Below are 22325 nucleotides of genomic sequence, written 5' to 3'. Positions count from 1 at the left end.
ACAAATAATCACCTTTTCAAATAGAAGTAGGCACCCTGGAAGAACTGCAACATAAAATTCTAAATTTATTATCTCTATATACAAAATTAATACCTATTTCATTTATAACAGATAGAACTCACCTCAACCAACTTTCTACAATTTGGTTTATATGAAATGATTAACAAGGCAGAAATTAGTGTTGTTGTTTATTAGTAAAAACCAGTGGCTTTCCATTTGACAACCAAAATCAAATAGAAAGTCAATGATGTATAGCACCCTAAGTTTATCGCTTGCGACGCAGCTGTAGGGTGTTGCGTCTGATCCAGGCGGCGCGGCGGGAGCCTCCCTTGGTTTGCGAGAAGCGGTGGCCCTTGCCCAAACCGCGGGAGCTCCTCCCAGCAGATGTCAGACCACGCATCTCACGGTGCTTGTGAACGGCATTCACAATCCAGTTGATCTTGGGATCACGACGGATGGCCTGGAAAATTGTGTACTAGATCAGATATGGTCTTTATACCAATAAATTGTTAGTGTTTAGTTTAGAATATCAGATAAATTGGTAGGTGAAGTTTCAGCAAAACCTTTCAGATTGGTGCATGACATAAGAGTTCATCATTATTATTTAAGTGTCTTTTGTCGTAAAAGGATTTGAATTAAAATTTCTTTAATTTTATATTTTTGGCTATAACATAAAGACAAATTAAGTCCTCTAGTTAAAATTTATTATTGATAAAAGAATATTTTTTGATAATCCTTACCTTGTGTGATGGATCAACCAGAATTACTTCAAAGTATTTGTAGGAAGAATCCTGAGCTACCCAGTATGAGTTGAGTACACGGAGACCTCCGCAGCGACGACCAACACGCTCCTAGAATGAACATTATTATTATATTTGCCTGTAGGCAACATAGCATACTATAATATAGGTAGGAATAATTTTCATTCATTTTTTCTATTCAATGATAGCATTACCTATCTGAAAAATAATTAAATTACAAGATAGGTCCCTATATATAGTTTATAAATATAATTTATACCTCAGCAATAGATTGCAAGTTCCGTGTGGGCTTCAATTGGTTCACTCCATGGCTTTTAGGTTTGCCATAGGTAGCTCCCTTGGCGACCGGGCGTTTACGACCTCCACGGCGCACGCGGATTCTGAAGATAACATAACCTAAAAGAAAAGATTGCTTGTAGTACTTGGTAAATAACACGTGTAAAAACAACATGGACTGGCAAATAATTCGTAATTTTTACCTTGCTTGGCGCGGTATCCCAATCTCCTTGCTTTGTCAGGCCTAGTAGGCCTGGGAGCACGATGCATGCGAGTCAACTGTCGGTACTGCCATACTCTTACACGTAAGAGGAAGCGCATAACATCGCTCAATTTTTTTCGGTACAATTCCTGAATATATCTGTACGCGCCCATCTTGGCGAGCCTGTGGCAGACCTAGCAACAAAATCAAAACAAGTTGATCAGAAGTCACATCATCGGTCTGGCCACAAATATAGCGAAAGTTGACTCAACGCACTGAACATTGTGTGAACACTGAAACTAAAAATTAAGTTGAAATAAGTCTACAATTAAGTGTTTAACACTGTTTTCTCTTGAATAAATTACTGAGATATTGAATAAAACTGAAGATAACTTCAATAATTACGGATTAAAATAAGACATACGTCTCTCAATCTCCACAAGCAAACCGGAAAAGAATGTTTTAATTTGTGACAGTGACACTTGGCCTGGTGTTGCAATATATACAAATATTATTTTTTATTGCTCGCTCAAAATACTTGGCAAGCAAAGCAAAAAAAGAAAAATGAATTAAATTTATTTCGGCTTATACTAGACCCCTATATAAATTCAAGATCAATAAATTAATTTTTATTCCTCAAACAAATTCTTTCTCTCAGTAAAATATTCTCGGAAATTTTTCTTTAGATTGTTTCCGTGATACTTCCGATACTAAGTTCCGAAGAGAATTTCTCCTGAAAATTGGATACAATTTTTAATTATATTAGCAATAAATTCTCAATGATATTAGCAATTATCTTAGCGCTTGCAACCGCAAAAAAATATTACGCAAAGCTCAGCGCAGATGGCGCTACTGGTACAAATAAGGTACACAAACATTGCCAAAAAAGCGCCAATTTTCAATATTGTTGCAGATTAACGACCAAAAATACCTTCTACACAATCGTGGTGTGAATTTAAAGGAAAAAGGAAGGATTTAATGGATTATCCTGAAAATAATAACACTATTTTAGGTTATGTTCTGCATTATTTGGTCAACTGTGTTCATAAACGGATATAAACTTGATTTTGACTGAAGATCTTACCTGTACTGTATGAAGTCCATATTTTAATATGTCTTCACGTGTGAATTGTTCCGAGCTTCTTTTTTTATATTTCGGCACCCGAATATGCACTATAATATACACTGTTGTATATTTTCACAAACGAAAGCTTACATAATGTAAGGATTAATAAAGTACTCTAAAATATACTTTTTAATCGACATAGCAAAAATGGCAAAGCTTTTGTGTACCTAACATACAGTGCTGTACTCTGGCGGGACAAATGTGCAATAATACTCCCTATTGCAAGCCAGAGTGCAAAGTGTGTGTATGTGAATGAATGATTCGAAAATAAGTTTAAAAAAATACCACGCCGCCATCTTGAAAGCGTAACTGTTGTCATGTTTACGTTGTGTGTGAAAGGTGAAATTTATAGTTTTTGACGAAGTATTTAGGTAAAAGTTACACTTACTTAAATATTTTTTCAAATAGTGTTTAGGGATTAATCACAAAATGCTGTTTGTTAAAAGCTAAATATAACAGGTTCCACTTTATTACAATCTGTAGAATAGGCGCCAAATTGTTCGATGGTCGTTATAGTTTTTGTTGTGTTAATCCTTGTCGAATAACTTTTTTGTCCATTCCTCAATAATATGTTTATTATATCCTGCTTGTAATCCTTTTGAAACAATTTTTTTTTCAGAAAGAATTGATGTAACTCTTAGCCGCTTTCGGTAATCTATCACAATGTTTTACGCACATTTTGTGCTGGCCAAGAAAGGCCCCTTGGCCAAAATTTGGCTGGCGGCACATTGGGACAAGAAACTCACTAAGGCCCATGTTTTTGAGACTAATATTGAGAAGTCAGTTGATGGCATCTTGAAACCTAAAGTAAAGATGGCTTTGCGAACCTCTGGCCATCTGTTATTGGGAGTCGTGAGGATTTACTCAAGAAAGGCAAAGTATTTATTGCAAGATTGTAATGAAGCCTTTGTCAAGATCAAGGTAAGATTCACTAACTAATTAATATATTTATTTTAATATATTTTGATTTGTCTTACTTACATAATTTCATGTTTATCATAAAAAATATTTATTAAATTTGCAAATAATACTTTTAAACCACCTTTACTACAAATAGCAAATAACTAACCACATCATAACAAACACTAATCACAATTTCAGATGGCTTTCCGTCCGGGTATGGTGGACTTGCCAGAGGAGCACAGAGAGGCGGCCATGAACGCCATCACTCTGCCTGAGGTGTTCCATGACTTTGACACGGCAATGCCAGAACTAAAGTGAGTATTTCATCTTGAACTCCTTTTACCATTCTGGTTGGGGATGCAGTACAAGCACTTGGGTACAGTTATAAACATGTTAGTGTTGTAATAGAATAATAAAAATTTTAATATACATAGTGAGGTGGACATTGAGGCTCAGTTCTCCCTGAACCAGTCCAGGGCTGAGGAGATCACAATGCGTGAGGACTACGGCTCCCTGAACCTGGTCACACATGACGATGGCTTTGGAGACATGGGTTTTGACACCGACCAACCTGATATCATGCGAGAAGCCATTGGCAATGAAGGAGCATTGGAGCAGGTAATTTTTTGTGAATTTATTATTTTTCTTCTGTAAGGTAGAAAGTACAATTATTCTCAATGATGTTCTTATACTTACTCACTTCTCTGCTTAACTATTTTTATATAGTATTTTTGGAACTCTTCAATTTGACTTGGGTTCTATAGTATTTGTTTGTAATATTTTTATTGTATGAAAATGGGTACATAAATTAAAATGAATACAAGATACATGTACAATAACAGACTTATCTCATGTAGGGATCTCTTACAATGTGATTGGTTGATATAATAATATTTTTTCTTTTTGATAATATCCTAACATCTCTATTATAATATTTATATAATTAACTTTATTGTTCCAAATTGAAAATGTACCTATAAACAAATTGCAAACTTAACACTAAAAGCGTTCTCTCCCAGCTAACCATTAGTTAAAGTTGACTACTAAATATCCCAACTGGTATTCCCAGAGTAACCTGCTGTTCGGAGACGGGTCGTCGATCGCCATCCAGCTGGGCAAGGAGGCGGGCGTGGCGGGCGCCAGCGCCGGCGCGCCCGCGCTGGCGACGCCGGCGCACGAGCGCCGCATGGAAGCGGCGCCGCACGGCTCTATGGACGACGGCTTTGGCGGCACTATCGGCGATGTGCCCGACTTTGGACGTGAGTCTTAAATCTTTACATATTATAAAGTTCATTAAAGAAACATGATAAATCCATAAATTACTGAATGGATTTTTGTATGGCTTTCACTAATGTATAATTTATTATGGTTTAACATGTCCAAAACCAGACAAGCCTCAGTAAATTTGTTGAGTTGTTACTGTCTTGTGTAATTAAAATAGAGGTAAATCAAGTTTCTAATAGTTTTGTCCCAACATCTGCCCAGTCAGTCAATTGTTCTCTCATTTTTGATAGCGTCCAATTAATCACTTGGACAGTATACACGCCCGGCTTTGCAAGGGTGCAATATTACACATATAAACATTCCTCGAACATCACTTTAAAAAAACCCGCACAAAATCTGTTGCGTAGTTTTAAAAATATAAGCACACATAAGGACAGACAGACCGCGGGAAGCTACTTTGTTACATACTGATGTTACGATCGCAGACGCGGGCGGTCTGTTCGAGGGCGATCTGTTCGGGGAAGTGGGCGGCGCGGCCGCGCAGGTGGCGCACAAGCTGTGCGCAGACATCACGCCGCAACAGTCGCTGCAGGTGACCTGAACACACTGGATACTTCACTTGCCACCAAGCCCAATCAGATATTTTTATCCCTGTGACTGAAACAAAAAATTATATGGCGCTTGTGTGACAAGTGACGTCACAAATGTTGGAGTCAGAAAGCATTTTCATTATAGCTTAATGATGATACTAAATCCGTACTAATATTATAAAAGCGAAAGTAAGTTTGTTACCTCTTCACACATTATCGAATCTCTACCGATTGTTATGAAATTTTGTACATGGGTAGAAAATGACCTGGAATAACACACACAGGGTACTTTTTATCCCGAAATTCCCACGGGATCAAAGCCCTGGGGCGCAGCTAGTGTTAATATAAATGTAATTGATCAATCAAATTGACATTTGTTTATTGTGTTTCATTATGGGAATGCAATGAAAACATTTTATTTTGATACACAGGCAACCTACCATAGTACTATTTCAATCCACGAAAACAAAAATCCAAGAAAAAAAATTGTTTTGTTGTTCATTCAATTGCAAATTCAAATCATTTATTTTTGATGTAATTCCAATATGTACATATATTTTTTGTATTTTGCAATGCAAGATATAATTTCAATTGTATATTAATTGTCTAGCTAGATGAAGTATTGGCTTCATCTCACTGCAAAATAGATATTTCTTTATTTTGGATTCTTTATTATGGATTGTGCTATTATTGCACTGGATGTCGGCTCCACACAATCCACGAAAGTTCGCCAAACTTTGGCGGATTCGGTATACATTGCTGGCTGTTCATTGTGGTAAATAAAAACTCTCATACAAACTACACAATGTTCATGCGTTCGCATCGGCATCTCTCCGAGTTCGGCGATAGCTTGGACCGACATAATAAGTGGAAGTAGGTGATTAACTTGCAAGATTATGTTATAATACAGACAGGAAGACATTGGGACAAGTGAAAATAAATAAAACTTTGTAAAATGAGTACTCGTTTTCGTTCAGGCTGAGATAGAAGCGGCTGGCGTGAGTGGCGGCGGGGACGAGGCGGCGGCCGACGCTCCGGACTCGGACGACGACATGGGCGACCATTACGACGCTGGACACTCGCCGCAACACAGGCAAATATAAACATAATATGTTTCCAAAAACATGCGTTTACATTAATTACTATTTGCATACTAAAGCCATGAGTACGCCTTGAGCCATGCCTCATTGTTCAGTCGCGCTCCGTTATTGTGACGTCCACTGACAACCGGGAACAACGCAGAAATTGTATGAAGTTTTGACGTACTTCAACGCAAGTCAATGTTAAAACTTATAGAAAACAATGGAGTACGTCGGAGCTGCAACATACGAGCACGACTGAGTACTACTAAATATCTGCTGATAAAGTATCTGATAGCCTAACACAGATGGCGTTAAAATTGTTTCACAAGTGTTGGAAGAGCAAACTGGCAAATATTAAGCTGGCAATACATTATCGGTAAACATTGCTACTTTTTGATTGCGGTACATAATAGCTCTCATACAAACTACGTAATGTTAATGCATTCGCGTCGGCATCTTCGGCGATGTATGTGTATGGAGTTCGGCGATGTATTTTAGCCGACATTAGGCAAATTTGGCTAGCATTTAGTTTATTTGTCAGATATTATTTTATGTCCTAAATATGATGTTGTATTACAGCTGGGGCGGGTCCCCCGCGCGCACGGACCTGTTGCTGCCGGAGCCCCCTCCGGACCTCATGCCGCCGCCCGCTGCACTCGCACCTATGGTCAGCACATTTTATATTTTTATGTCTCCATCGTCAAACTATGATTTTGACAATGTATAAACTCAATATATGATCTTATATTGCTGTTTTCGTTTCATAAAGCCATGTGCTATTTATATTTTTAATCATTTTGATGGGACTCAAGTGAAATGATGTCATTAAAGTAATGAAACTTAATGAAAACTGGTTCTGAAACGTAAAAGTACTTTTTGAAAAATATTTGTAAATTATAAAAAGCAGTTTTAAGATTTTGAGATCTGGGCCTTTGACCTGGACTCGACAATTATAAAATGGCGATTTTTCATTATGCGACAACTATTGAATGTTTTTAACAACAGATTTATTTGTAGTATATAGTAAATGAGAAAGTAAACAATAGAAACAAACGTGGTAGTAGCGGTTGGAAGTTTTCTGAAATGTCAAAAGTCATTAGTGTATACATTATTTATATATGTGAACAGGAAGTAGACGGCATAACGGAAGCGGAGCCGCGCGCAGCGACGCCGGCGACCGCGGCCGCGCCGGCGCTGGACAACACCACCTTGCTGCACAACGAGGAGGAATCCTTCGCTCTGGCGCCCGTCGACGCCACTGTACTCAGAGGTACGCTAACGTCCTTATATCGCACTGCTAGTAGTTTGTTGCTTTTTGAGAAATATTATGTAGTTTGAAATTTGATTTTTTATTTGACGTTAATAACTTTTAGTGAAGGTCATATTTTGAATTATGAAAAAAATTTTGTATATTTGCTTTCTGACAGCATAATTATATTTTTTGTGATTAACCCATGCCAGATTACTTATTTTATTTTTGTGTGTCGTTTTTGATCGTCTTTTCAAAATTATTTTCAAATCAACTTTCACCCTCCAATATAGTCTTAGCTTATGTTTGAACGGGGGTTTCACCAAAATCGGTCCAGCAGTTTAGCCGTGAAAGCGGAACAGACAGACTGGACAGCATGGATTGAAGTTATTAGTGTTTCCAATGAATTTATATTGTATCATATTTCATAAAATAATAAAACCGTAATTGCCATTCACAGGCATAACAAAAACAAAACGCAAGCGCAAACTCATAGTGGACGAAGTGAAGAACATATCCGGTGAAGAAATGAAGAACCAACTCAGCAACACGTCCGACATCGTGACGACGTTGGACCTGGCGCCGCCGACCCGGAGGCTCATGCACTGGAAGGAAACTGGCGGAGTCGAAAAGCTGTTCACGTTGCCGGCCAGGCCTATTCCTTCCCGAGTACTGTTTAAGGTATGGACAAATCACATAATCACAAATGTATATGGACAAATCACACACATTCAGTTAACCCCAAAATAAGTTTGAAGACTTGTGATTGAATGAACTCTTCATTGTATAGTACACCGTAATAATTTAGAAACAGAAAATATAACTATTAACCTGCACACTAGTTGATTTTTTACTGGTGTGTGAAATGGAAAAGGCAATGGCAAACCACTCCATTAATAGTGCCAAGAAAGTTGTTGTGTGTTTCATTCCATAAAATGACCACGACCCTCAGCCTTGAGGAATATGAAGGAGTTTAGGGTAGCGCAGTAGTTTCTGTATTAGAAAGCATTGTCAATAACTATCACGTTTACAATATAAAAAAAAACAAGATGTTTGATTGTTTGTTCCAGAAATACCAGCGCAATATGACGCTGCGGACGGAGGCTGAAGAATCAGAACACCCGCGATCGCCCGAGCCCGCCGAGCCTGTGCGCCGCGCGGGCCGCAAGCGCCGGCACGAGGAGGTAATGTACACCTTATTGCTGTTGATATAGAGGTTAGAATGCGTTACCGGTGGTGTTTCTGTTACAGTTTGTTGTTTCTGCTATGATTGAGAGAACTTAATACGACGAATACTCTCTCTCATATCCGAGCCTAAAATCAAAGCATATAAATCAATATATATATTGATATATTAGAGGCTATATATAAATATATATGCTCAGATATGAGAGATAATATTCGTTATTGTGTAAGTACACAAAATTTCAAAAATAGTGTACAAAAAGTGGACTTAACGTCATATGGCATTCCCTACCAGTAAATCAATAATCATGGTGCCATAAAGTACATCTATAAAGTAAAAAAATAAATTTACTCAATTGTTTGTTGTCCATTATTGTTGACATGTAATGATCACATAAAAATTTAAAACTTTCGTTCTGAACCACGCCCATATCCAAACAGTAGGGAAGAAATATAGGATCTGTAGTGGCCGAAATAATAAAATCCAAAGTTCACAGATCGAGTGCAATTTAAATTTAACATTAACTTACGCAATGGTACATTTCAGTCTATACACCCGCCGGAGACGCCGGCGCCGGAGCTGGAGCCGCCGACGCCGGTGCCGCAGGAATATGAACCTTCAGTCGGTAAGTCTTCAAACATATATATACATACATATTGTCACTGCTTGACGGTGAAGTACAATATCCTAACATTTTTATGAAAAAAATCACTTTTATACAGTTGTGAATTCAAAAGCATATTTATGTGAATTTCACGATCTTACTACAAAACGATTTCTAAAGTTGTCAAACAAACACATTATCCGCCAAAAATGAAATGATAGAAAGTGTTGAGAGAGGATAGAAAACTTGAGAAAACATTAAAAATCTTTTTGTAGTAAAACGATTAGTGTTTTTTGTCTAAATTTGAAATTACTTCACCGTCAATATGCCCTACAAATTTGCCACTTCTTTCGCAACTATGGCGTTCACTCTCGTAATAACTAAAAACTTTGCCGAGGTTTATACAAATTTTGACTATTTAACATTCTCCAAGCTTTTAATAATCTAATTATGATATGCTTGCTTTTGCTGGATTTTAAGATGATTACATACTGTAAATATGTTACAACTTCATGTACATGTAAATATACATCTTAACAATCACTACCACTTATTACCTTTTTCCATTAAAAGTCTATTCACTCTGTAACAAATGTTTCACAACTAATGATCTTCATATACTAACCCGCACGTAGAATCGGAGCGGACGGAGGGCTTCCAGACTCCGCGGTCGGAGTGCGACGATCCACAGACGCCAGGTAATAGCCAAAACCATAAAACGCAATTTTTAACATCACACTTGGTCGAAAATGTTTGGATCCAGGATCCAGTAAGTGGATCTAGCACTGTACTGGATCAAGCTTTCTATGATAGAAAGTGACATTTATTTGTTAATTTCCAAAACTTCTTGGCCAAATTTGTACATCTCATTACGCTTGCAACATTTACCTGATTTTACATTAGTTTCATTTGACAAATCCAGGAGGCATGTTAAGTTCGCTGGGGCCTCCGCTAACGCCGGGTGTGTTGGGCCCGCTGACCCCGGGCACACTGCTGCAGGGGGGTCTCACGCCAGCTGGCCTGCAACACGGGGGCATGACGCCGGGTAAATATATCATTTATTTATTTATATTTGGGAAGACTTCCATATAAAGACTTACATCTAAAGAACAAATAAATAGAAATGAAAGTAAAAAAACAGGAAGCCAATTAAAAGTCTCCACAGATAGAAGATAAGTAAGAAAGTATGATCAAACATGTAAATAGACACCCTATTTACATGCTTGATCATACTTTCTTACTTCTCTTCTATCTCACATGAAAAACAAAATAGTAGTAGTATATATAATGAAAAACTATAATAAGTTATGTGGTACTAGATACACATTAGTAGTATAAGTTACCAGAGAGGAATAGTATAGATGCATTGGATCATACTTGAGTTTTTCGTATAGTTTGTAGTGTAGATTACACTACACTACAAACTTCAAGAAAAACTAATTTAACAAAAATAATCATTGTCTAAATCGCGCCGCACCTTATTTATAGTGTTTCTGAACAGATCGAGATCATTTTCACTGTTTCAAAGTCAACAATTTCAAAGTCAAGTCATTTGTTCAGAAAACCTCACATCCCATGTCACATTTGAAATGACATACTACCCGGCATTTCGGAACGACTGCTGAGAAGAGAAACCGAAAGAAACTCATTTAAGATAAAATAAATTAAAAAAATGTCGATGTTGGTCCCTATCATGCCAGAAGAGAAGGTCTGACCATGGTTGTATATGAATCAGGTGGTCTACAACACGGCGGCATGACCCCGGGCGGGCTGCAGCACGGAGACCTGGGCGGGCTCACCCCGCACGGGCTACACCACGGCGGTATGTTGCTATAGGTTTATTGTGCTGTTACTTGAATACGTTGATCACAGTCTATGTCGAATTATCCGGCGTGTGGTTATAATATGGACACACTATTTTCTCCAGAGGAAACTAAAGGATAAGATCTCAGATCTGGCGACAATAAAATTCCTAATGAAGGTTGGCTTTAGGCAAGCGGTCGGCCGTAAAACCATAGCCTCGTCAATAAATTGAGGTATCTTTTTTATAACCGTAAATGTCACCGGAAACACAACAGGCTATGTATGAGATAATAACGTATTATCACTTTATGTTTATATACACGTGTAATAATTTAGAATGATCGGTTGCAGGCATGACCCCAGGCGGCATGACCCCGAGCCTGGGCCTGGAGGGCGGCATGACCCCCGCCGGGCTCACACACGGGGGACTCACGCCAGGTACCTATTTTTTGTCTGTCTGTAATCAACTCTTGCAAGTTAGACTTCTACTTCCAGTTGTTTTACAGAATTAAAATTGAATAGATGGAAATAGTTTTATTTTATATATATTTACCACATTAGTAACTAATTAAACTGTGGCGCCGATTTTGGATTTTAAAGATTTTATTTCTTTTTTAAATTGTTGATGAAGGTGACGCCATTCTCATTGATATAATTTATCTTAATTTTAATAGGCGGGCTAGACCACGGTGGTATGACGCCGGCGGGTCTGGCCCACGGCGGTATGACCCCAGCTGGGCTGGGGCACGGAGGCATGACCCCCGTGGGGTTACAACATGGCGGTATGACTCCCGCGGGTCTACAACATGGGGGCATGACCCCCGTCGGTCTCTCCCACGGGGGCATGACACCCGCGGGGCTGTCGCACGGTGGCATGACACCCTCTGGTAAGCATTGTTTTACTTTTTATAATAGAAAACGTAGTTCATCATTTAAAACTTGGTGTCATACCAAATACTTTTGTGTCGATGGTGATCGTGCACTGCAATTTTTGTTTACCAATTGGGGAACACGAATAATATGTACATACATTTGTATAACCAGGTCTGCAGCACGGCGCGGTGCTGCACGCGCTGCCGCTGCCGATGCTGCCGCAGCTGGGCGCGGGCCCGGCCTCGTTGCTGCGCTCTGCGCCCGCGCACGCGCCCTCCGTCGAGCTGCTGCAGCCCGACATGGACCAGCCCGACTACCAGGTATACTCGATACTATGTTTATATGCTAATATAGCTAATCAAGTTGCCCAAAACCATTGCAAATTCGCCCCTGTTATAATGTTGTAGGGTTCTATACTAGATTCTATTCAGATTTATTCTGAGACGATTTGAAGTATTTTAAATATAAATAAATTATAAACATATCTGTAAATCGTTGCTTGTTGTTAAATTTTATGATTTTAGGAAGCGACTATAGATACTGATTCGCAAAATATAATAATGGGTTAATGCAGGTTTGCGTTTCACTTATCACCATCGAATCTATTTGAAGTTAGACGCAGGAAACCAATCACAGTGCGCCATTGTGACACAACATCAACCACAACGCAATATGATTGGTTCGCTGCGTCTCACTTATAATCGATTCGATAGTGAGAAGTGAAATTTAAACCCGCACTTCGCCCACTGATTTTGGCTTTGACTTTTTGTTCTGAGGTACATACCCTGAAATAAATAATTTTTAAGAATTAAATTTATATATATTATTATTTTATTTCAGACTGGCATGCAGATGACAAATTTAGGTTACGACGACCCGCAGGGCCACCATAGTCCGCAACACGACTACGACCTACCACCCACGCCAGAAAATGTAAGTACTTTAACTTTACATATTAGGTCCTTATATATGAAATTGGCGTTTGGTATAGGAGGAACAAGAAGTCGAATATTTTTTAATATAATATATCTATTTCATCAAAATAAGAACCATTATTATCTATGCCCTTTTGCCATCTAATAGGTAATTCACTGATCCCTTTACTAAAAAACCATTCGGACGGAAATCAATAAAATCTTTGAAGGCGGTTTGGACTGCCCTATCGGAGTTGAATTTTCTCCCTTGGAAGAAGTTATCCAAATTTCGAAAAAAAAAAGGTAATCTGTTGGAGCAGGGTCCGGGGAGTACGATGGATGTCTTAGACATTCCAATTGAAGCTCCTCTAATTTGGTAGTCGTCTGTTGTGCAGTGGGTGTGGGTACCTCACGAATTGAGTTAAGCAAACCGGCAAACGCGTGTCTACTGCTGCGTTATATTACTTAACCGGCACAATAATGAAGGGTTTTTAAATCAAATCATTACCTGTGATGAAAAGTGAAACGATACGATACTACGATAACTCTAGAATAGAACTCTAAGATAACGATAACTCTACGATAATCGGAAACGCTCATCGCAATGGCTGGACCCTGGCCAGCAAGCCAAATCCTGCCCTAAGCGAAAATTGACCCAAAAAAAGTTGTAAGGGTTTGGTGGACTAGTGCCGGTGTCGTTCATTACAGTTTTCTCAAATCTGGCCAGACGATTACGGCAGACGTCTATTGTCAGCAATTGCAAACTATAGATAATAATGGTTCTTACTTTGATTAAATAAATATATTAAGAAATATTCGACTTTTTGTTCCTCCTATACCAAACGCTAATTTAATATGTAAGGATCTAATATTATAAAAAAGAATGTTGCGCCTCTTATGTATGAACGTAATAATCTAAAAAACTTAAAAATGGGTTTTTGTATGGTTTTTACTAATAAATAGTGTGATTCGTGAATAGATTTGTGATTAGTGTGATTAGAAAGGTTTAGCATGTATGTGTAATTTATTATGGTTTTACCTGAACCAAGCACGGACGGGCCTCGTATCAAAATCGATCATCAAAAAGAGATAATGGGAAGCGATTGTTTTATATTATTCAAATCAAAATTGTTTAGGGGTACAATTTGATATAATGTACGTAGCTGGTACGTTTAAGAATTATTATTATTTATTAGGTGTCTCTCAGAGCGTTTTAACCGTTGCGGCCGCGTTGTTATTACAATTTTTCAAATTTTAACAAATACAAGAAATGTTTTACTGGGATAAAATATAGTCTATAGCAATCTTGGATAACCTCTTTACAATAATATTATAGATAGATTTTGGAAATGATTTCTTCCTTCCTTCCTCCTGAAAATTGACGAGAGTGTCGCCTGTTCCCAGGCGTCGGAGGCCTCGCGCGAGGCGGGCGAGACAGACGAGCAGTTCTCGGAGCGCGCGCTGAACAGACGCGCGGCGCAGCTGCTGGCCGCCGTGCGGCCGCGGCTGCCGCCCGGCCTCGCGCTCTGCTTCGCCGACCTCGCGCCGCCTCACAACAACAGGAAGCAGGTCCGCTATACGAATTATAACGTGTTACGATTAGCATGACACCGAAAAAATTGTATATCTCGTAATCGATAATAACGATCGATTAAAATGTATTTAATTATTCTATTTGGTTATTTAAAATACCTATTACAGGTATTTTATTGACTTGTATATCGTCGTAACTTTAATAAAGAATATAATTTAATCTGAAATACGACGCATCTCATCGACATTAAATTTTACACGAAACTTTAGTTCCAATCGAAATGCATAAAGTATTGTGATAACCCAAACCTGATGATTGTAGTCAACTCCCGACGATGAAACTCCTCTATGATTTACTCTACGGACATAATATCTTCGAAAAAACTTCAGTCTTAAATTCAACAGATCTGTAAACTACTTAAAATATGCTTAAGTAGGCAGTGAAGTTATTATTTTATATTTATTATATTTTCCCCAGACATAAAATATTTACATATCTAAGCTTATTACATAATCTAATGATGGTTTATTTTACAACAGGTTGCACAGAAATTCTACAGTTTATTAGTTCTTAAGAAGCATCAAGTTTTGAAAGTAGAGCAAGACGAGACATACGGACCCATCACGATCTCGCGGGGCAGCCAATTCGAAACGGAAGCTATCTAAATTATATTTATATTAGCTGTAATTTATCTGCTTTGTGAGCTTAGTCTCAGCTCTGCTCACAAAACATACAGAGGAAATATCAACTTAGTTATAGTATGAGAGTATGTGAATGTATTTGTATTGTTATTTAGATATTTGTCCCTTTGTAGACATACTTTTACGAACTGTTTTTCAATATAGCTTGTCTGCAATGAAACAAATATCTAACGGGACTAGGTCGAGCCAAAAATAATGTGTAAGTACCTTTTGACTCGAGTTATGGAAACTTTCATAATTAAATTTTGGACCAAATAATATTACGAGTGATGATCTCATGAAATACAGTTTGCATTGATTTCGGCCGGCATTTAGTTTCTAAAACTCGATCCAAAAGCGGATGTTTGGTACAGAAGTAATGTTTGGTTGAGGAAACCTGTAGGAAAATGCCTTATTTTGTTTTGCTGTAGGTTAAGTGGGATCATTATATTGAGTAGCGTTGAATTTGCCTTACACTCACCTGACTTATTTTGCTGAACAACAACCAGATATACAGCAGTGATTGTTATTTCCAAATATTGAAATAGAGAAAGTTCTATATTATTGTATAAACGTTAGAATAGGTTCTTGTTTGAAGTTATCAGGTAATATAGTATTGCTATATTGTTGACTTTCCATTTTGTATCCCAAAATTATGTAAGTGAATATTGATAAGAGAAATTATGTTATGATTTTTACTTATTTATAATTTATAAATTATAAATATTCTTCTCAAGGAAGTGTAGACATTCAATCATATATTTTGTTGTGCCTGTTAAATTTATTTCTGTTTACAACATGTAACATTATACAACCGTATTTCAATGTAAATTTATTCTAGATATGTGATAATGTAAAATAGAATTCATGTTAACGTTTAGTTAGCTGACCTAGCAAATTAAATTATGGTACAAGAGTAAATTAAAATGTAGAAGTATGTTTGACACCAAATAAGAGAGGATTCTAACGTTATAATAGTAAGATACAGCAGAAGATTAAGTATATTTACTAAATTTTTTACTTATTGGATAGGTGGTGTGAGAATGACTGGTTTTTACGTTTCTTTGAGAAAATTACTTTGTGTGTTATCCGAATCTTAAAGTGAATACAATCCAAACCATGGCTGGAATGTATTCACTTTGATGTTACAGAGTCAATATTGTGAAAAGATAAAAAAGCATTAAGAATGCCTGGATTTGTATGTGACATTTTTTAAAACAAAATTTAAGAGCTTGCTTCTATCAAACTTAAGTTTCGGTTCGGTAGAAGTATTCACTTAAATGCTTTTATTTCATTTAACCATATTTGCAATAAATAAATTTGTTGAGAATAAACAAATTGCAATTTATTACGATATAATTATATCCTTCAGTGTTTTGCCGAAAGGTGTGTATGTATTCAAAAAAGAAAACATGTATTCAAAAAACTATCTGCACCCAAAACACTATTATCACATTCTATTTTACATTATATAAAAAGAAAATAAGTGATGCAGAATATGGAGTCCATCAGAAACTTCGTTGGGGACAATATAAGAGGGTGTCACCAATCCACCACAATCGATATTTACATACCTATACTATTTAGGAATCTGTTAAAAGCGTTTCAAATATTGAAATAAACTTACACACTATCGAACAGTGCTAAACTTTGGCGGATTCGGTATACAGTGCTGGCTTTTTATTGCGGTAAAAGCTCTCATGCATATTACGCATTGTTCACGCATTTGCGTTGGCTTGTGTCCAAGTTCGGTGACAGCGTAATAGTCCTTGATCTCCGAAACTACTGAGTCAAACTTTAAATATCATTGCTTGTAGTTTACAGGAAAACCTGTAAGAATTTTATAAATAGTAGGTACGTAATCCTGTTCACGCGAAACTGTACATTTATCCCGCCAGAGTACAGCACTGTATGTTAGGTACACAAAAGCTTTGCCGCCTTTTGCTTTGTCGATTAAAACGTTTATTTTAGAGTACTTTATTAATCCTTTCATTATGTAAGTGTTCGTTTGTGAAAACATACAATGTAGCATATTCGGGTGCCGAAATATTCGTAAAAATCGTTTTCCATAAAGTAAAAAAACTTCGAAAACTATGGGATCCTCCTCACGCTGTAAAATTTTCGAGCCAGTAAACGGTCGAAAAGAAGCTCGGAACACGACGGAAGACTTATTAAAATATGGATTTCACACAGGTACATAAATTTATATTTAAAAAATGGTAAGCCCTTCTGGCATAATAGGGACCAAACACTGTTTGAATTTCTTTCGGCATTTCTCCTCAGTAGTGGTCGTTCCGAAATGCTAGTCGTTTGTAGCTTTGGTAAATATCATTTAATTTAGAATATGACGTGAAAAAATGCCTGTGATGGCCTAATTTCTGAATAAATTATTTTATTAAGATCTTCAGTCAAAATCAAGTTTATATCAGTTTATGACCACAGTTAACCAAATAATGCAGAACATAATAGTGATATTATTTTCAGGATAATCCACTAAATCCTTGCTTTTTCCTTTAAACTCTCACCACGATTGCGTAGAAGGTATTTTTGGTCATAAATCTGCAACAATATTCAAAATGGGCGCATTTTGCCTCCATTGGCAATATATGTGTAGTTTACCAGTAGCGCCATCTGCGCTGAGCTTTGCATATTTGCCCTAGGAGATATACGTTGTATTTACTAAATCAATGGGCTATACTAAATAATTTTATAAATGACTGGACAGACTAGAGGATATGACGAAACTATAAGTTCCGTTTTTGCAATTTATTTATGGGACCTTATCACGAAGGGTCATGGAAATTACATTCTGTGTTTGATTTAAGGTTAAAGGAAAAATGTTATTGCTGACTGTAGCTAGTTATAAAAACATAATCATAATTATTCGTTTCTTAACTATTTGTGATTGTCAGTTATGAATGAACACTTCGTATTCTTGTTTAAAAACCAGTTGTGAAAACAATAATAAAAAAGGGTTTTTCTTAACCAGTTAACAAAACTTAGTTATGAAAGTGCACGGAAGGCATGGTTGGTCATGGTAGTAAGGAACTATCATTATTAGATTGCAGCTGGTAGCGACAGCAGCGCCACGTCCGCTAGCTTCAGATGAATTAATAATGTTATTATCCTTTGAGCAGTTCTCTTTCTTCTTCATTGAAAAGCCATAGTATCGATTGCATTATCGAACTCAAATCGAAGAAATGATATCAAATGAGTGCAATACTACCGATAGTATAGAACAAACTCTCGATAATATTGACTTTCTTAGTAAAACAGTACAATAGTATTGTTAACAGTATTAAGATCGAGAACAGTTTTAGATTGATAAAAGTCATTTTTTAAAGAGAGCATTGCAAAAGACTAAATTGTTTGTCCCCGGGCATCAGTTGGCCAAAATTTTAACGTTTTTTTTTGGCAACTTTTATAATTACCTTACTAAATGGGAATTTTTAATATACCGGATAAACCTTCTGAATCTATATATAAGTACTTTGTCAACGAAAATAACGTATGGCCCAAGCATGGTGTATCTCTCAATGATTTGTTATCATGGAAGAGAGCCATGGAAACCTACTAATTCCATGCGTTTAGCTCTATTTCTTTGTCCAATGAAAATATAAACGTGTAATTTCGTCCATTACATTTTAAACATGTACATTTGTTCATAAAGGCTGCGGTGAAGTTCGTTAAGGCCTTCTTTACGAAGTCAACGGTAGACTACTTAGGTAATTTTCTTAAGTCATGAGTGATGTGTAGGTAACCTATATATCATAATCCTAAACTGAATAAAGAATTTTAATACAATTTTTTTTGCACAATAAAGTAAATGAGTCATGAAAATCGGACCATTTCCATTATTTAATCTTGCTCTAGAAAAACCTAAGACGCCCAAAAGTAAACCTTGATTTCGTGTGTGTACCTATAGTGATTGGATTACGTTGAGACAAAAAATGCTCGCAGGGATTGGTTTGTATCATTTAATCGCCCTAAAAATGTACATTACAGATGCCGACATTCCCGAAACTGTATGCAGTCATAAGAAAAGTCAATGACAATACACGCATATATACGTTTCACTGGCTAAAAATATCGTCACCGGCTTTTAACAATTAACTGCTATATGATAACATGATTCCAAAACAGTCTACAATAATCAGGAATAGAAATAACTGTAGCTTTAGTTGAATGTTTACGTACAACATTTTATTTGCAGATTTTCTTTATACTACATAATTAAATAAATTGCATTCCTGAGACGCACTGGTGTAAAACACACAATCAGTCCTTGCATCACTATGAGGGTGAGGTTTCCACACCATTGATTCCTTGGCCGTCCACTCCAGATAGTATACACTGAAACCTCATCATGTGGGATGGCAGTAGTTTTCTTAAAAGTAATTAGCTTAGAAAGCGAACAACAGCAGGAACGCCATCATAAGACAGAAGAGACCCATAGCCTCGGAAAGGGCGAAACCCAAGATGGCGTATGAGAAGAGCTGCTGTTTGAGTGAGGGGTTCCTGGCATAGCCGATGATGAGGGAACCGAAAACCGTTCCAATACCCGCTCCTGCAATCATACAAAATGTATTACAATGCTGCATTTTCATTCATATAAAGATTTTTAAATCATGTGAGAAAAATATGTCTCAGAATCTCTTTATCAATAATTTTGATCATGCTGGTTTTTTCCAAAATACCTATTGTGAAAATAAAAAGAAATAATAGGAAAACTTTTGTGGAGCATAACTAGATGTTTAATGTTGCAGCTTTCAACAATGTTTATAGATTAGAAAGTTAAGATCCAATTAGCATGATAAAAGCAACTATTTTTGGTGCAACATTTTTAGTACTTACAAACCTACATCAAAAACATAAGTTGAACATGTGAAATTGGACAATCTCAAGTTTGCCCAAAAGAATAAGAAATGAATATCTATAAAAATGAAATTCTAACTACAAAGTAAACTGCTCACCTGACACCCTTATTTCTGTGGTATTTCTCTGATTTCTAATAAAATCATGCAACATATAAAATCTCTAAAAGATGTCCACAAATGCGTAATATACACTGTACAATCTCCCAATAAAAAAATAAAATTATGTCTAAAATGCAAATAACATTAGGAATGCAATCATCAAACAAAACAGGCCCATAGCTTCAGACAACGCAAAGCCTAGGATGGCATATGAGAAAATCTGTTGTTTTAGTGAGGGATTGCGTGCATAACCAATGATTAGACAGCCAAACACCACGCCAATACCAATACCTGTAGGAACAGAAGCGAGGTTAACATGAGGTTAGCAAGCAAACACAAATCATTGAATGAGAGCACCAATGAAGGACATTAGAGACCATTCAATATTTTTTATGAGAATCTTTAGGTATCACTTCAGTTTCAATTGAGAAAAGGACAAGCATCCTCAACTCCCATGTTGTAATGTATAGCCCGATAGAGCTAGGATAGGAGATGAAGAAATAACTGCTATTTTTTAATATTTGGTAAAAGATGAATCATGGCCTTGTTGAATTGTAAGTAATAATGAATAACATGCATAATGAATATGATTATACTCCACTGGTGCTACCCATAGTTAATATAAACTGGTGACACAACATGCATGTGTTTAGTTTTATGGATAAGAGTGAAGACACAAATAAATATACATCTCAAATCAGAAGTCTCATTTACAAAAACTAATAAAACCCACATGTTATGCAATCAATATTGCAGTAGTCCCTTAATTTAGTTCAAGTAGATCCAAAGATATTTCATAACTTTTTAAGTGGGAATGGTTACATTCTACCACCAGTACCCCTTTAAGGGTGCATGAGAATATATGTTACTTTATTTCAATACAACTACCAAGGTATGTGAAGACAAACAAAGGATGCTCAAGCAATGTTAGCACAAAATCAATATGTTATGTAAGCCTACCGGATCCGGCTACACCGACTGTCGCTGCACCAGCACCAATGAATTTGGCAGCGGAGTCAATGTCCTTTGTGACCGATGTGGTCTGGAAGTTGCGCACTGCTGACAGCTGTGGGGCTACTGGCACAATCTGTGTCTGTGTGGGGACTGCTGCGAGTGGCCTGACCAGGGCTGTGTTGCTGAAGATCTGGAAGTTACCAACATTCCTTACATCAATCCCTATAGTGCCTATCAAATATAAGTTACATCCAAAAATCAATGTCAAAATAGTTTAAGATTTAAAGAAAATCTAAATCTTATCTCGAATTCTAAAGTGATTCAATTCAATTGGTTAATATGAAGTAAGCTTTATTGATTTACACTGACTATGTTGTTATATAATGACCAAGTTGAAGGTTAGGAATTTATAAAAAAATATTGAAAATTGCAAATACTAGGTATATCAAATAAGTAATCTAGTGTTGGCTAAAGTTGTAATGTACCGGTTAAGTAGCCAGGAGAGAAACAAGGTCAAGTTATTAATATATGTCAAAATTCTAGTACATGTCTTACGAGGACTACCTATATGATTGCAATGATAAAATATTGAAAAATTATAACTATATACCTAAATGTGGATAAAATAATCTAATAAGAATGTTGTACTTACGGCAGACCTGGCTGCAGGGGCGATCAATCTGGCGGCAGACAGCATTTTTGTGAATTTAGGTGCGGCGAGCGTCAACTGAAAGAAACCGATGTTAAAGTCAGTAAAGGATGCAGTAGCTTGCAAAGCTAGAAGACTACTGAAGAGAGTCTAGCGGGCTTGACAGTTTGACCGACGAACTGCAGAACGTTACGTAATTTACGCGAATACGTAACACTGACTAGGATCCGTATAATCAATATACACACATAGGTTTACCGGCTTGGGAATATTAGTATGGTCTATTTTACGAAGTGAATTGGTGTTTATTACCACGGAATAGGATAAATTAGAGATCTGAAAATGGCCGAAGGGCTAAGAATGACTGATTTTTGAAAGGTTTTTTAGTGACAGCTTACTAACTCACAAATAAATATTATCACTGACACACACTTTAGACCCGTATGTAACGTATTTATCACTTGGTATTAAAAGATGGCTTGAGAAATCGACACTTTTTCACGATTAGTTTTATTCACAGGATTTTACCGCACTTACCAAAGAACACCGAGAAGGAGGAGACCGGCCTTTGGAATGTTCAATTTGCGAGTAGTGAAGTGAAACAGAACACAATTCCTGGCTCCCTATTGGCTTATACAGAGTAGATTTCCGTTCGGTGCAGCCAACTATCGATCAACTGCGCGAGTTGACAGTTTTGTTAACTACTTTTATTATAATAATATTTTAACTGTATTAAAAA

General features: G+C 36.9%; 3 protein-coding genes across 6 annotated transcripts; 1 reads left to right on the top strand and 2 right to left on the bottom strand.

Moving 5' to 3' along the window:
• Positions 1-175: 175 nt before the first annotated feature.
• On the bottom strand, positions 176-1797 carry LOC128672385 (large ribosomal subunit protein eL15). Its single transcript, XM_053749506.1, has 5 exons — positions 1664-1797; positions 1241-1433; positions 1021-1157; positions 741-851; positions 176-460 (listed from the first exon to the last, which is right to left on the bottom strand). Exons 2-5 carry the CDS (start codon positions 1410-1412, stop codon positions 266-268), a joined length of 615 nt encoding a protein of 204 aa, XP_053605481.1. The 5' UTR covers positions 1413-1433; positions 1664-1797; the 3' UTR covers positions 176-265.
• An 800-nt stretch (positions 1798-2597) lies between these two features.
• On the top strand, positions 2598-16345 carry LOC128672708 (double-strand-break repair protein rad21 homolog). 2 transcript variants are annotated; one of them, XM_053750012.1, is made up of 21 exons: positions 2598-2736; positions 2985-3286; positions 3467-3582; positions 3703-3886; positions 4338-4527; positions 4978-5084; positions 6060-6175; positions 6744-6831; positions 7293-7434; positions 7874-8094; positions 8484-8597; positions 9146-9224; positions 9839-9901; positions 10126-10248; positions 10939-11025; positions 11358-11444; positions 11681-11893; positions 12051-12199; positions 12720-12812; positions 14198-14362; positions 14867-16345. In XM_053750012.1, exons 2-21 carry the CDS (start codon positions 3029-3031, stop codon positions 14990-14992), a joined length of 2721 nt encoding a protein of 906 aa, XP_053605987.1. In that variant the 5' UTR covers positions 2598-2736; positions 2985-3028; the 3' UTR covers positions 14993-16345. The 2 variants fall into 2 exon arrangements, with proteins under 2 accessions (XP_053605987.1, XP_053605988.1); XM_053750013.1 differs by lacking the exon at positions 9839-9901.
• Positions 16346-18970: 2625 nt separating this feature from the next.
• On the bottom strand, positions 18971-22258 carry ATPsynC (ATP synthase, subunit C). Of its 3 annotated transcripts, none has more exons than XM_053750017.1 (4): positions 22124-22258; positions 21590-21664; positions 20944-21127; positions 18971-19574 (listed from the first exon to the last, which is right to left on the bottom strand). In XM_053750017.1, the coding sequence occupies exons 2-4, from the start codon at positions 21632-21634 to the stop codon at positions 19411-19413; spliced, it is 393 nt and encodes a 130-aa protein (XP_053605992.1). In that variant the 5' UTR covers positions 21635-21664; positions 22124-22258; the 3' UTR covers positions 18971-19410. The 3 variants fall into 3 exon arrangements, with proteins under 3 accessions (XP_053605992.1, XP_053605993.1, XP_053605994.1); XM_053750018.1 differs by having other exon boundaries at positions 21993-22134; XM_053750019.1 differs by lacking the exon at positions 22124-22258 and adding an exon at positions 21989-22012.
• Positions 22259-22325: the final 67 nt, after the last annotated feature.

This window comes from Plodia interpunctella, chromosome 9 (assembly GCF_027563975.2).
Source record: "Plodia interpunctella isolate USDA-ARS_2022_Savannah chromosome 9, ilPloInte3.2, whole genome shotgun sequence".
NCBI lineage: Eukaryota > Metazoa > Arthropoda > Insecta > Lepidoptera > Pyralidae > Plodia > Plodia interpunctella.
This window is presented reverse-complemented; position numbering and strand designations above follow the sequence as displayed.